This window comes from Wasmannia auropunctata, unplaced genomic scaffold (assembly GCF_000956235.1).
Source record: "Wasmannia auropunctata unplaced genomic scaffold, wasmannia.A_1.0 LD335989.1, whole genome shotgun sequence".
Classification (NCBI taxonomy): Eukaryota; Metazoa; Arthropoda; class Insecta; order Hymenoptera; family Formicidae; genus Wasmannia; species Wasmannia auropunctata.
The window spans coordinates 179,567-193,428 of record NW_012026901.1 but is presented as its reverse complement, the minus strand read 5'-3'; the positions used below and the strand labels follow the sequence as shown (position 1 = coordinate 193,428).

The following is a 13,862-nucleotide window of genomic DNA, read 5'->3' as shown; positions in this document are numbered from 1 at the left end:
ACGTGTGCTCTTCCGATCTAAATGTAGTTGAACTGCTTAATGAGCATTATAAGAAAGAAATGCTTAAAAATAAGCAACAGGAAATAGATACCAATAGAAACCAACTCAAATTAAAAAACCAATTGGTAATTGTATTCATAGACATTTAAAATTTTTAATTATTTGTACTTTTTACTTTTAAATGTTTATTCTTTATACTTTTTAGGCTAAAATGTTGTACCTAAAATTTTTGCAACCATTAGATTATAAAAGACTCATTGGACAGTATCGAGAAAAACATGTTTTACCTATCAAACGGGAATTTAAGCTTACGTACAAAGATGCGTGGGAAAGATTTTTAAGGCGTAATCCTAAAGGAAAAGAATTGGCTATAAAACTTAATAATCACAATATTTCCATAGAAGATGCCTGCAATTTTGCTACAGACCTATATTCAAAAACTTCAGAGATAATTCATTCTGAAATAGAAGATAAAGTATATATTATAAAAGACTTAGAAGGCTGGACAGAAGAGGAACGAAAATTTATCGTGATCATTGCAGAGGAACTACTCGATAAAAAAGATGTGTTTGTTGTAACGACTTCAGAATTTAAGAACATTATTAAAGAAGTAAAATCGGACAACGCAGCGAAAAAATTGTAGGTAGGTATCGAACGTCGAACGTATCTTTATTGAAGGAAAAATTTGCTTCTAGAAAATGTCCTAAAACAGAATTCTAAAAGATGCACTTATTATATATCATTAACTTGTAGAATAATTCATACTTAATAATTAATTGGTTATGAATAACTCTTTCTGTGGCTTTGAATTATATCCATTTTTCATGTGGATTATTAAATTGATGCAAATTTGTGTAATTAAATTAATATTAATAAACAATTTCGTTTGCTTTCTTGCAATACTGCATTTTTGTATTTTCAAGGAAAAGCGCGTTGTGAAATCGAATTATAACAGCGTGTTCTTTGAAATGTAAATTAAAGTTTTATAATTTAGAAATTAATAAGTAGACCGATAATCTAATTGAAAAGCTTTAAAAATTTTCGTGAAAATGACTATTGTGAATGACTATTGATATTTAGTCGAGTTTTGAAAACATATTTGTCGACTTCTCAAACAAGAGACAATTATTTTTACGGCGTATATATCTTTCCGCAGCTAAAGAAAATACATATATATTTGTGTATACCATATTTATCTGTTATATTTGTCTGTTAATGTTATGTTCAATTAAAAATCACTTTTTTTAAAATTATGGTATAAGTAATTAATAGCTATTAACCATAAACATCTCGAATTATCTTGTTTCAGGTGAAAAAATTTTCTTCCTGGAACTATTGATATATGGAACTATTGATATTGACTCGGCCAAAAGCGGTACGACCTTGTGAGCAGTACATATGCACGAATTTTACTTGCGTGATGTCAAAGATGGTCTGCATTATATATTGATAACCAAGTCCGCGTTTCCAACGTTTTGGATCTAAAACGAAATTGGACATTATCGCAATCGCCACGATATAAGTGAATATAGAAGCAATGTCATCAGAAGTGTGTCATCTTACATCGTGTTCCACAAATTGCTCTCGTATGTATATATTTGACAATACCTCCTATTTTTGATGGTGCTTTACGAAGATGTCGAAGGTAGCTTTTAATGCTGGCTCGTCCTAACAAGAAACATTTGTTTTACTATATTTGACTTGAAACTCGTTCAGATAATGATCTAAAATTTAATAAAATGTCTTAAATAACGACCATTTATATCGAACAAAATACTTAAAATTGGAGAATATTGATTAAGGTTTATGTTACGTTATATTATACATATAAATAGTATGATTATTATCGAAAGTAAAAACCATAAAGCTTTATATAGATATGTGGTTTTATTTTTAATTGAAGTTATCTTAATTTTCAAATATAATATTGTGCATGTATTTTATTGTAATTATGTTTACGTAAACTGAAAAACATTTTTAAATATAATCATAAAGCCATGTATATATATTTAAGCAGCGTTTTACCAAGCTTTATATGCAATGACGATAAAAGAAAAAAAAACAAATATTCATGTTATAAGTACATTTTTGATATTTTTTATATTTATTTACGTGCTGTTTCCTTCTTCGTCAGTGCATGAAATTTTCAAAACCAGTTACTATAAAATTAATCTCATCAGTCTCAGATAGATTACCAGTAAATTTCGTGTTCAGAGTGTAAAAACCGGGCAATAATATATTGTTGAAAATAATTTGTTATATGATCATGAACGTACCCCATCGATTTACAAGGTGTTCCGTTATCATTAATAACAAGAGGTTGCGCATATGCACGAAAAGCAAAATGCGGCCGTTATCGTAACGAGTCATTAGGTCGGTCCATGCACCCTCGTATTCGGCATCGGTCAATGGAGCGTTCGCGATGACGTCCGCAGTCTCTCCGGAGAGGCAGCTCTTTAGGTATTGCAGCTTTTGAACCGGCGATATGGATGGTACATCGTGTACCAGCGAGCGAAAAAGATCACGAAAGCTCTCCCACGCGAGATGATCGCCTGAGAACTTAGGTAAGCTCATCTTCGGTAGCTGCATTTGCTTAATGAGCGGTGTCGCGGACGCGTCTGCTGGTTCGACCATCGCAATCTTGGGCGCCAAGTTGGACATCGCGGTAAGGAATTTAGCACGGTTAGAGAGGTAGCTCTCTTCCGAGTTCGAAAACATGTCATTCTTATAATAATTTGTTTTCTCGATTTCCTCGAACGCGACCAGTTTGAAATTTTGCTCTTGGATTCGACTCCAGTATTCGTCCATACGCTCCAACCGTGTCTTAAGCTCGAACTCGGTAATCTTCGCTTGCCCTAGCTTTAGCGTGTTTGTCCACGCGCGGTCCATGTATCCGACCAGGGCCTGTTGTCGAATTAGTTCCTTCATTTGCTTGCTCCTCATGATCGTCCGATGACACGCTCATTTTCGCTGAGTCGGCGGCAAAGGAAAATAAGATAAGTTCAAATTCGCGTCGGTTACCCGAATCGCGCAAGTCGAAGCACGAGTCGCGCGCGTGCACCGCGCATGAACGCGCGAAAGGCGGATCACGTGATCGGCGCGTGGACCGAAGAGTTCGCGCGCGCGCGCGCTCCCGGTATTCAAAGAGGGACGAAGAGTCCGATGCACTCACCTTCCTTTTATTAATTAGAGCAACTTTCGATCCCTTTAGCAGGGCCGGAGGGCTCCCAAGCACACCGCACTGCACTCACGTTCCGATCCAGGAGCGCGCGAAGATCGAACACGCATGCGCGCGCACCGGAAGCAGCGCTCTCGTGCTCACCACGTGGTGAGCGGCGAAAGAAAATCGCGTTTAAAGAAGCGCGTAAAATTTGCGCAAGGCCCGAATCCTCACAAGATTCACTCGCCGCATCCGGCTCGAAGGACCAAATGTTTGCTTCATGGCTCGCCTGCACTGGAAGTGCGGGTTGGAGTCCCTCAGCGAAAGGAGAATGGCCGGAGGCAAAGGATCGGAGTAGCGGTCTCTGGCGCGAATTAACTCTTACGGAGCTCGAATTTTTAGTGTATATTTCACTGTCACAAAGTCACTAATACAGCGGGGCTCATGCAAAGCTGCATGAGCCGTACAACTATATAATTGCTACGCGTACTCGCGCAAGGAAAACAGGGCCGCGAATAAGACTCGCCGGCGAAAGAGTGAGACCTGTTCAGGCGCACAGATCTACAGCTCTCGCAAGATCGACTGCGACTCATTACGCCGCGAATTTTGAGGGGTTTCTCTTCTCCATCCCTCTCCCCCGTCCCCGGCACCCCGCTCAGCTACTCGATCCGCCTAGCGTGGTGTCGGGCCCGGGAGAGATGTCGCCCGTTGAGCGCTCGCGCCAGGGCCATAAGCGCAGTCGCGAACAATTATATAAAAATTAATATTAACATACAACTCTGAACTCCATTATGCATTATCAATTGTTCTCTTCAATAATCGCAGATATAGTAAAACAAAAGTTGATATGAAATTTTTAAAGTTATTGTTAAATATCGGTGGCTTAATACACGAACACGGTATCTTGCATTGATGACGATTATACATATACATATACATATATACGTATATCTATCTATATATATATATATATATATATATATGTATATACAAGTTATGTACAAGCGGGCCGTGCCACAGGTAGCGCGGAGTATCGTAACGAGTAGCGTGGATGGCGGTGGACGCTGTCGCGAACGCAAACGCGGCGAGATGACGCGACGTCACGTGTTATTCTCGTGCCGAAATGACAGTTACCACGTGGTAACTGCCAAATGCCCCGACGACAGTTTCGCGATCGTGTCACGCGGGGGGTTTTCCGGGTCGCCTATCAAGGGCTCTCGGTGTGAGTAACGGCGTTTTACCCAGGAGGCGGATGCCGGGACGCGAGGCGAGTCGACGGCCAAGACACTTGGCTCTGACTCCGAACACGGGGTCTGCGGTGCTGTCGATTCTAGGGCTAGGTCGGATTATCAGGGTCGCCCGCCAGGAAGTCGTGGCGCAGGCAGACACTTTACCCTGGGGCGAGACCCGGGAAGGCAGCGGAAGGAGTTTGCGTTTAGCTGCCGAGAACTTATACTTGGCCGAAGCAAAGACTCTTTGCTTCTCAGCTAATGCTAGGGAGCGGGTATCGTCTGTTCGGTAAAGCGGTCGGAAAGCCGGCAGACGATCAAGTCTCTTAGACTTCTCCTAGATTTCGTTCGGTTTTTTATACCGACGTGATGAGACAAATTAGTTGCTTGAATAATGTATAGGAAACGACTTTTTCAGCTACGCTTCGTAGGAACGATCACGTATCTAGAATAATGGCTCTTTGAAAAAACGCAAAAATATGGTAAACGAAATGCGAATTGTTTGCGCGCATGTGCTTCCAACTACTGTGCACAGTAATTGACAATTTCTTACAGAAGAACGGTAGTACCATACAAGAGGTTCAAATTTTTTATTTTCATTTGAAAAATAATTTTTTTACTACATACAAAATCACTTTCCTTAATGCTGACAAGTCAAATAAAAAAATTTAAGAAATTTCTTTTTTAATTCCAATAGCATGACATTTTTCAAATATCTTTGTACTTTATTCCCTATTGTATTTATTTTCTGCATTATTCACTTATACATATACATTAATTAGATTCTTTATCTAACGAAAAATACAATAGACGCTAACATTAAACGATTATAATGTTGTAAATCATATTAATAAGATTTTTGTCCCTTATCTGTGTCACAGGATCAACTAATATACTAATTAATTCTCAAGAAGCTTATTTTTAATTATTTAACTCAAGGACTCTAAATGTTTGTTATTGAGAACAAAGAATTTACAGTTTAAAATTCAGAAAAGGACGTTTTTTATATCGACATGATCACAAGTCATATGAAATACTTATAGCATCAAATGTTGATATTATCGTCAGTATTGATGTTTTGAGATGACAAAACGACAATCGCAGTTAGGCTGATATATCTCTGACATTAATCGAATCGTGGCAATAATTGTAATTAATCTATTGTAATTATTACGAATTTATTGCATTTTAATCAGCACACAATGTAAATAAATTGTCACTGCAATAGTAATTAAATAAGTATTTTTATCTGTTGTTAATGACAAAAAAGTTTATAAAAATGTTTATAAAATGTCAAATAATTCTAAAAGACAAAACACGATTAAATTTAACTTCATTTCCTCGATTTTTCTTTTCCATAAAATGTAAAATTTTGTTTCCTTAATGTAGTTTTTTTAATATATCGATATACTTCTATTTCTTATTACAATTAGTAATGAATGAAATGAACAGTCGATTTATGCGAAGAAATAAACATCAAGTCATCGCACTGGATTGTCGTACAAATATGCTATGCAAATTTTTTAATTATTGGTGATGTCTTATTTCTTGTTTTAGAGCAAGTCTATAAATCGCGCGGCGTACAATTCATTTTGGTACGAACTGAAGCCTACGGAGAGTAAAATTCTGCTCATACTGATAATGAGATCGCAGAAGGAATTGACAATGACAGCCGGAAAATTCATAGACTTATCTCTAGAGGGTTTTACAAGCGTAAGAATTTTGAAATTTACGTTTTCATTAATGATATCAATGATATGATTATAAATACTTAAATAATTACGAATTTCTTTTAAGCATCACTGTTATCATTTAATTAACAACATTTATTAACCAGCACAATCCTTACATAACAAAGAATTGAATTCTTATTACAATATTTATTTTGTGTAATAACTTTTTCAACATAATTATAAAAGCATGAAATTAATTTGTTAAACAACGAAAGTGACATTACGATTTCTTCTCGTAGATTATAAAGGCATCTGCATCTTATATATCGGTGTTACATGCCATGTATTGAAAATATACACAAAATTTTAAAAATCTTGTACAAAAGACGGATTGTTTTGATGTAATTATCAAATAATTATTTAATAATCATTGCGGTGCAATGAACGTCTCGAATTGAAATCTTAATTTAACTAATGTAGAAAGAGTTAACATAAACAAATATTTAAATACGATGCAAAAATATTTTTTCTATACTTGGCTTTATTCATTTCTCGTTACTTATTTTGCTTTTGGGGATAGAAGTAAGTCCATCAATTAATAAAAAAAAATAAGAAGATATTTATTCCAATTTATAACAAAATAATTTGTAACATACATTGCAAAAAATCGCATAAACACTTCTGCTGAGTAAACAAAACCTATTGATTATATTTTATGTCTATAATAAAATGTTATTTAAAAACACAACACATACAGCACTATAAGATACATATATAAGAAACATGAAATCTCCACTCTTGAACACTGAACACTGAACATTGTACTGTCATGCTTCGCGCATCAAGTCTGTCAAAGATATTTGACTTCCACCCCTTCTCATAAAGTTCTTCATTTTACTTTCGATTATAATTCTGTAGCACCACGATGCATAAACTTATCCACGAATATCATTTTAAGTTATTACGTGTTACTTACGTTTATTTTTCCATATTTTACTCATTTGTCGTTTTTATACACGTTTCGTCTGTTTTTTCTTAAACTTCTAAATGACGTTATAATTGTTCTCATCACTTAAAAATATATAAAGTAGTATTTATCTTGCTGTGTTTATCATTTGCAGCATACGAAGTTTTATTGAATTGCTTATCGAAATTCTCTTGTTTAGGGTAAATGTCGATCATATCAATTCTATTTACTGCATTTACTATGCATTTCGACCGATCTTTCGCGAAAATTCAGCACATGCTCGGGAACTTATGTTCGCTATTTTGTTCAGAAACTTCTCTTGACAAGGGTCACTCTGGCAATCTTGTAATAACGCGCTGTAACTTTTCCCTATTTTCTTGCATTTTTAAAGTAAATCACCCGCAATAACGATGTCGGCGATTTTCCCGTTACGGAAGTTACCAAATAGCGCTCTCGTCGATTCTTTGCCCGTCGAGGTCTGTAATCATCGTTCGATCGTAGCAACTTTTTTCTGCATTCCTAAGTACATGATAAAAATACACGTCTAGCGTTTGCAATTGGTCGGTGGCCGTTAAAGTGGGGCGGGATCCGATCTTCATGTTAATATCTTGAAGCTTATCCTTCAGCGAGTACGTGCAGCGATCGTACGCGGAAGACCTGTCAGAAATTTATTTTTCGTTTCGTAAAAACGTGAAATTTTATGCGCGATGATACCGACCAGTACTGTCAGTCGACCGGTCGAAATCGGCCTCCGTCTTACTGGAATATGGCCGAATTCTTCAATTTTCTTTAAACTGCTTTGGACGTTGGTGATGGGAATCGGGCTGATCTTCCAGTATCATTATCTTCTGACACACTTCAGCACCAAGCAGCTGCCAAATCTGATAGACGGTTTAAGCACCACCTTGCCGCACAGCCTCCTTTTCTTTAAGCTGATTGTCCTGTGGGTCAATAACCGGTACGTGTTTCCTACAACATTATAATAATTTTGGAAAATGTCATATTTTCATCGCGGATCAAGTAATAATACATGAAATTTGTTGATTGCCAAGCAAAATTGTTTTTAAGTGTTCTGCAATTTAATGTTTAGTTTCGGGTTACCTGAAAAGACATATACATATATTTTATGTTATAAACATAATATAAATATAATGAACAATAATTATAATTTGAACTAGAATATGTAAATACACATTAAATTTGAGAGCGCCTTCAATGATCACGGCTGGATTTTGGTGCCTAATAATTTTTACACATGTGAAATTCTTAATTCCATTATTTAGCTGTTTTAAATAAATATAATGATTTTTTAATTGCGTGTATTAATAATACAGCGCAGCAATTTGAAGACATGTGATACTTAGAAATTTATATTTTTGATCTAGAAGAATGAGCTAGAAAACTAGCTTGGTAATTGACTTAATTCGTTTCTCTTCTTTTCGCGAAAGCGCATTTTCCCCGCAACGTCGTGAATATAGATCGATGTTGCAAAATGCATTGCGAATTGTTACATTGTAGAATATTCGACGATGTCCTGATGGCGATGTCCAACGACTGGCACGAGTATTCCAACATGTACGCCATGATCGACAAAGCAGTTCTCGCACATCGCTGCTCGAAATTGATCATCGGTGTTTACTCGACAGCAGTGTTGCTTTACAGTACCGCGTCCATCAACTTTAGTACAAAGACCGACGACGATTGCCGGGAGTTATTGATAAAGATGGAATTGCCCTTCGAATTCTGTGAATCGCCAATGTACGAGATCGTGATGTGGGTGCAATTCTTTCGTCTAATGGCGGTGGCCTCTGCCATAGGTATGCTGGATGCATTGTTGGTTACATTGGTGAGTTGCGATTGATTATATACTATTATTTTTTACGTTATAACTCACTGAAATATTATTTCTAATTTTAGAATATAAATGAAAAATTCTTAATATTAAAAAGAAATAATTCTGTTTATTAATAAGAATTTTATTACTAATAATTAATAAATAAGAAGTAATTCCTGTTACTCTTACCGCTGTAAAACAAAAAACGCATTATTAAACAAGAAGATTATCTCTACTAAAGAATTTGATAGACAGAGATCATAATAATAAATAATTAGAAATATGTACACGTGTAGAGATATTGTGTGTATATTCGTGTGATAGATTCCTAGAGAAACTGTACGTGTTTTGAAAATTGTTTTAGTACTGTTTCGATTAACATCCTTCGAGAAGAAAAGAAATTTAAGAAGATGACAATTTTAAAAGAGTAGAAAGATTATATTACATATAAGTTATTAATAATTAAATAAATCAACACAATGCTTTAATTTCTTTAAAAAGTAACAAAATCAAATCAAAGTATCAATCAAATTAAATAAACAATTGTGCAAAGAATTTTCAATTTTTCAATCAAAAATTTCCAAAAAATACAACTCAATATTTATTTAAATCGTGATTTGTGCACGACGCGCGAAGATGAAGAAAGCCACTGAAGAAAAAATTGCATGAAAGACGAATTGTGCACGAATAGAAGCTAAAGTCGAGTGGTACGACACAAAGCGCAGGCGCAAGTGATAATACAAGTGTCATGCGTGAGACGTTACGAGACCGACAGATTCTTGATCCCCAGCGATCGATGCCCTCACCGTCATCCCTTCTTTTATAATGCGTCAGGTTCGCGTGCCTGCGATTCGTTCGCATTTTCGATCTACGATCCATGCGCATGCGAACGTAATGTCGGGCTAACGTCCCGCACATTAGGTTCCGCGCTTGGGTGAGGCGGTCCCGCTTCCGGTTGCTTCACGTTTCATATCGCAAGGTGGACAAGACCATGTTTCGCCTCGTTCGGCTTTATCGTGGGCCGGCTGACGTTTCCATTTATACGTTAGTACCTAAAAGAAGTGTGAAACAGTCAGCTTGACCATCTGTTCCCTTTCGATTCCTTTTTAGGCCGCTTATATACGCATGCATGCATACGCATGCATGATGCATAATTCTTTTCTTTTATTTGATATATCGATGAATACATATGCTTAGTACGGTTTAAATTATTTGAAAGAGAAAAGAATGTGTTTACGCAATATTTGTTGACACAGTTCAAGCATACTTTTATTTAGCAGCCATGTAACTGAATGATCAACGATGTACAGATGCTGCACATTGGCGGGCAAATAGACATCATGCAACAGGAAATGGAAGAGATTTGCCACAAGGATGACAAAAATGATTTACCCATTACTGTTGTGAGATCCTTAATTAATAAGCATCATAAAATTATCGCTTTCTCGGAGAGCATCGAAAGACTCTTCTCTCAAATTGCGCTGATGCAATTTTTCTCGAATACAATAATCATATGTTGCATCGGATTCCTCATAGTAACCGTAAGTATCTGAGATCTGCAAGCGTTCGTTTGAAATTTCGTTTCCTAAATGCATATTTAAAATTCTCCCAGTGCACAAATCATTATGTTTTACGAAAGCTATTACACGCGAAGATATTATCTGAAAATGATATCTATGCATACGTACATCTGCACGTGGACTTTTATACTAAATCGGAAACAAATGACAATATAAACTTTTAATTTTATTTCTAGACGCGTGTGTGAAGTTAGTGTGTTGCACTAACATTAAAATTTCATGGTTCTGCTCAGAGTTCCCGTTTCATGTTGAAGAGACAAAGAGTTTCTTATAGTTTATAATAAGCCGCTCAGAATTATTCGAGTATGAATTTTGATAAAAAGTTAGTTATTTTTTAAATTTAAAATAACAATTGTTATTAAGCAGAACTTTTATAAACTATAGAGAAAACTCTTCGTCTCTTCACAATGAAGCGCGCGGGAATTTTAATCAGAACTATGGAATTTTAAAGTTGGGATGCTAACTTTACACACGCTTTCTAGACGTAGTTATTTATACGTTGCATGTGTTGCACATATTTTAGTTTGGAGGGTTTAATGTTATTCAATAACAATGGTCAGTTTCACATGCTCGCTCAAACCGTATAGCAGACTCCTCCTGTGAATCTCCATTAGCCACAAGCAGAGAATAAAAAGAATTTCTTGTAAATGTATTGGCATGACTTTGAGCTCTTCAGTCATCTTTCAGTCTGTTAGAAAGCTATGCGACTGGCCGAATATCCTTTTATCTTCAAATAATGCCCTTTGTGGCCCACGTGAATTGCACGATGTTGGGAGATAATCGCTTAATGTCCGCGCGTCTGAAATCTCCGTCTTATAGGAATTGTCGAACCATTTTCCTGATCATTTTCTCGACTTACAGTCGTTGGGCACAGATGAAGGGATTTTGATGTTAGTGAAGACCCTGTTTTTTTACATTGCCATCACTTTGGAGGCGTTTATCTTCTGCTTCGCCGGTGAATATTTGAGTAATAAGGTGAGTAGCTCCGAAATTGTTTGTCGGTTTATCCTTTTTTTAAGGATGTGCAAGGCTGTTAAAAAGATTATTAGACCGCATTGCTGATAAAAAGATTGGATCGATATACGGAGACGTTGCTCGTGTGAAAATGAAGCATTGCGTACGAGACTGCGTCTCGTATTTTCGCGTGCACTTGTCTCTCATTTTTACATTTTAGAGCAAAACGATCGGCGATGCTGTATATAAATCTGTTTGGTATACTCTCAAGCCTCGGGATTCCCGCGTTCTATTATTTGTGATAATGAGATCGCAAAGACGGCTGACCATCACTGCAGGGAAGTTTATGGATTTATCGCTGGAAGGATTCGCAAATGTAAGATTTTTATAATAAAATTGTGAATTTTTTATGGCCAGTTTTATGTAGGTTTTTTATGGCTACATAAGTTAACAACTTTGCTACAATACGCGTTAATCTATATATTCGCGTTTGTCTATATATTGTTGTTTTTATTATAAGAAGAGAGAGTGTAAGAATTATTTTATATTTCATGTTTGATCCTGTTATTGATATCATATTGTTAACGGGATCAAAATTATCTATTGGTGTTTATCTCTAAATGTATGAATAAAATATAAAAATTAATTTAATACTTTTGTAAACAGGACAACAGTTTATGGATAAGTATAATTGACAATATATCATGTGAAAGCCATTTTATTTCATCCTTATTTCATGCTATAATAATAATTATTAAGTAAAAAGTAATTTAGTAATTATTTTAGTAATTATTAAGTAAAAATAATTTATATCACTCATTATGATATAAATTGTTTGTAATAATGTTTTATTTTATTGATTTATTTTATACACAGTAAACTGATTTATTGTTTATATATTATTTAATTTTTCAGAGTTTGAAAGCCTCCGCGTCATATATATCTGTTTTATACGCAATGTATTGATGTCGAAAAAATTTACTGTGTATTCTTGCTGCGAGAAAGTCAAAGTATTATTCGCGCCTTTCTATAAATTAATTGTAACAATTTAATAACACACATTGTGGCTACAATCCTAAATACAATCCTAAAAATGTATTAACTGTTTTCTTTTATTATAATATTTTAGTTGATAGAAAAATCATCTCTCTTGTATTATTCAAGCCACTAATTTTTCCCACTTTTGACAGAATAAGACAATCATTATATATTGCGATCGTGCGCCGTAATTATCGCTCGATCGCTGCAATTTTATTCCCCTGTAATATGTCCCGTGTAAACCACCATAACTTTTGTTCTCAGTTGGTTGCAATCGGTGATTACCTCTGCGGCTGCGTTTAGTCTGCGACCCTTGCGTGATCAATTTGCCGCTGTAGAGTCGTTTTAGAATCGTACGCATGGCCATTGGCATTGTGGTCCGTGGCTTTATGACGTTATAACAGTGTCGACAAGTTAAATTTTGGGTATCGCAGTTGTCGAATTCTTGGCCAAACTTCACGCAATAGTAAATATAAATTGATATCCTGTTATTGGTAGGATAGAATTTCCTTTTCAAATTTACCCTGAAAATCATGTTAATCGTTGGACAACATAGTGTTTTGACAAATTTTATGTGATTTTCTTTGTTTTTTTTATTGTACGCTATAATAAATTTGCCATAGTATATCTTAAAAAAAATAGTAAAAATTATATAAAATTCGTCGATATACTATGTTATCCCACGATTAACATGATTTTCAGGGTGAATTTTAAAATAAAATTCTCTCCGTATATACAAATACAATACTTTTGTATAAAGTGCCAGGTGTCAGCGTGATAAAAAAATGACGGCTACAAGTACTATTGTTCTTTCGGCACAAATCGATCTTCAATTTATCAGGATTTGGCCTAATGTGCCGTATCTGATGTTATTTCGGTGTTTGGATACAGATTTGTCAGTACTGATAGACTATGCATTATTTTGGAATGAACATGTCGCATCTAATGATTTAAATATCATCATGAAATACAGCGTGATGTTCCTAAAATTGATTATTTTATAATTTTTTTAATAGACTCATCAAGAGAATATTTTCGGTAAGAATCCAATTCTTTTTACAATATTTTATGCTAACTTTTTCCGCATGATTATAAAAGCGTGAGATTTAATTGTTAAACAACGATTAGTTTTTAAGAACACAGCACACACACAGCACTAGATATATAAAGCAACTTCAAATCTCCGCTCTCGAACACTGAACACAGAACACTGCGTCATGCTTCGCGCATCGGTTGTGTCGACGACATCCGACTCCCTCTCTTACGAACTTATCCATCTTACTTTCGATTATAACTCTCCATAGCGCATCACGATGCACAAGCTTACCCGAAATGCGCCTTTTGCATTTTTAAAGCAAATAATATTGCGATTGCACACCCGGGGACATCCGACGTGGAGGCGCACGAAACTTATTACCTATGATTTA

The 13,862-nt window shown here is 35.6% G+C and overlaps 3 protein-coding genes across 5 annotated transcripts in view; 2 read left to right on the top strand and 1 right to left on the bottom strand.

Annotated features, from left to right (window-relative positions):
* The window catches only part of LOC105454046, a 6,408-nt gene extending 5,765 nt beyond the window's left edge, over nt 1-643 (top strand). The window contains exon 3 of the mRNA XM_011696373.1: nt 206-643. Coding sequence (XP_011694675.1) covers nt 206-643 — 438 coding nt within the window. The remainder of the gene's footprint in view (nt 1-205) is intronic.
* A 682-nt stretch (nt 644-1,325) lies between these two features.
* On the bottom strand, nt 1,326-3,740 carry LOC105454009. 3 transcript variants are annotated; one of them, XM_011696318.1, is made up of 3 exons: nt 2,277-3,740; nt 1,564-1,668; nt 1,326-1,481 (listed from the first exon to the last, which is right to left on the bottom strand). In XM_011696318.1, exons 1-3 carry the CDS (start codon nt 2,941-2,943, stop codon nt 1,333-1,335), a joined length of 921 nt encoding a protein of 306 aa, XP_011694620.1. In that variant the 5' UTR covers nt 2,944-3,740; the 3' UTR covers nt 1,326-1,332. The 3 variants fall into 3 exon arrangements, 2 of the variants coding, with proteins under 2 accessions (XP_011694620.1, XP_011694621.1); XM_011696319.1 differs by having other exon boundaries at nt 1,609-1,668; XR_974941.1 differs by having other exon boundaries at nt 1,446-1,481; nt 1,609-1,724.
* A 3,944-nt stretch (nt 3,741-7,684) lies between these two features.
* Nucleotides 7,685-12,397, top strand: LOC105454007 (odorant receptor 4-like). Its single transcript, XM_011696316.1, has 6 exons — nt 7,685-7,987; nt 8,548-8,875; nt 10,174-10,404; nt 11,305-11,418; nt 11,618-11,773; nt 12,313-12,397. The coding sequence occupies exons 1-6, from the start codon at nt 7,737-7,739 to the stop codon at nt 12,361-12,363; spliced, it is 1,131 nt and encodes a 376-aa protein (XP_011694618.1). The 5' UTR covers nt 7,685-7,736; the 3' UTR covers nt 12,364-12,397.
* Nucleotides 12,398-13,862: the final 1,465 nt, after the last annotated feature.

Bases quoted from the DNA above. Each gene is read 5' to 3' on its own strand.
- LOC105454009 (XM_011696318.1), bottom strand. From the start codon at position 2,943: ATGAGGAGCAAGCAAATGAAGGAACTAATTCGACAACAGGCCCTGGTC. The intron at 1,669-2,276 runs GTACGTTCATGA...GTTTCTTGTTAG, and splicing joins ACACCTTGTAAATCGATGGG to GACGAGCCAGCATTAAAAGC. The intron at 1,482-1,563 runs GTAAGATGACAC...ATTTCGTTTTAG, and splicing joins AGCAATTTGTGGAACACGAT to ATCCAAAACGTTGGAAACGC.
- LOC105454007 (XM_011696316.1), top strand. From the start codon at position 7,737: ATGATACCGACCAGTACTGTCAGTCGACCGGTCGAAATCGGCCTCCGT. The intron at 8,876-10,173 runs GTGAGTTGCGAT...AACGATGTACAG, and splicing joins ATGCATTGTTGGTTACATTG to ATGCTGCACATTGGCGGGCA. The intron at 11,419-11,617 runs GTGAGTAGCTCC...TTTACATTTTAG, and splicing joins GTGAATATTTGAGTAATAAG to AGCAAAACGATCGGCGATGC.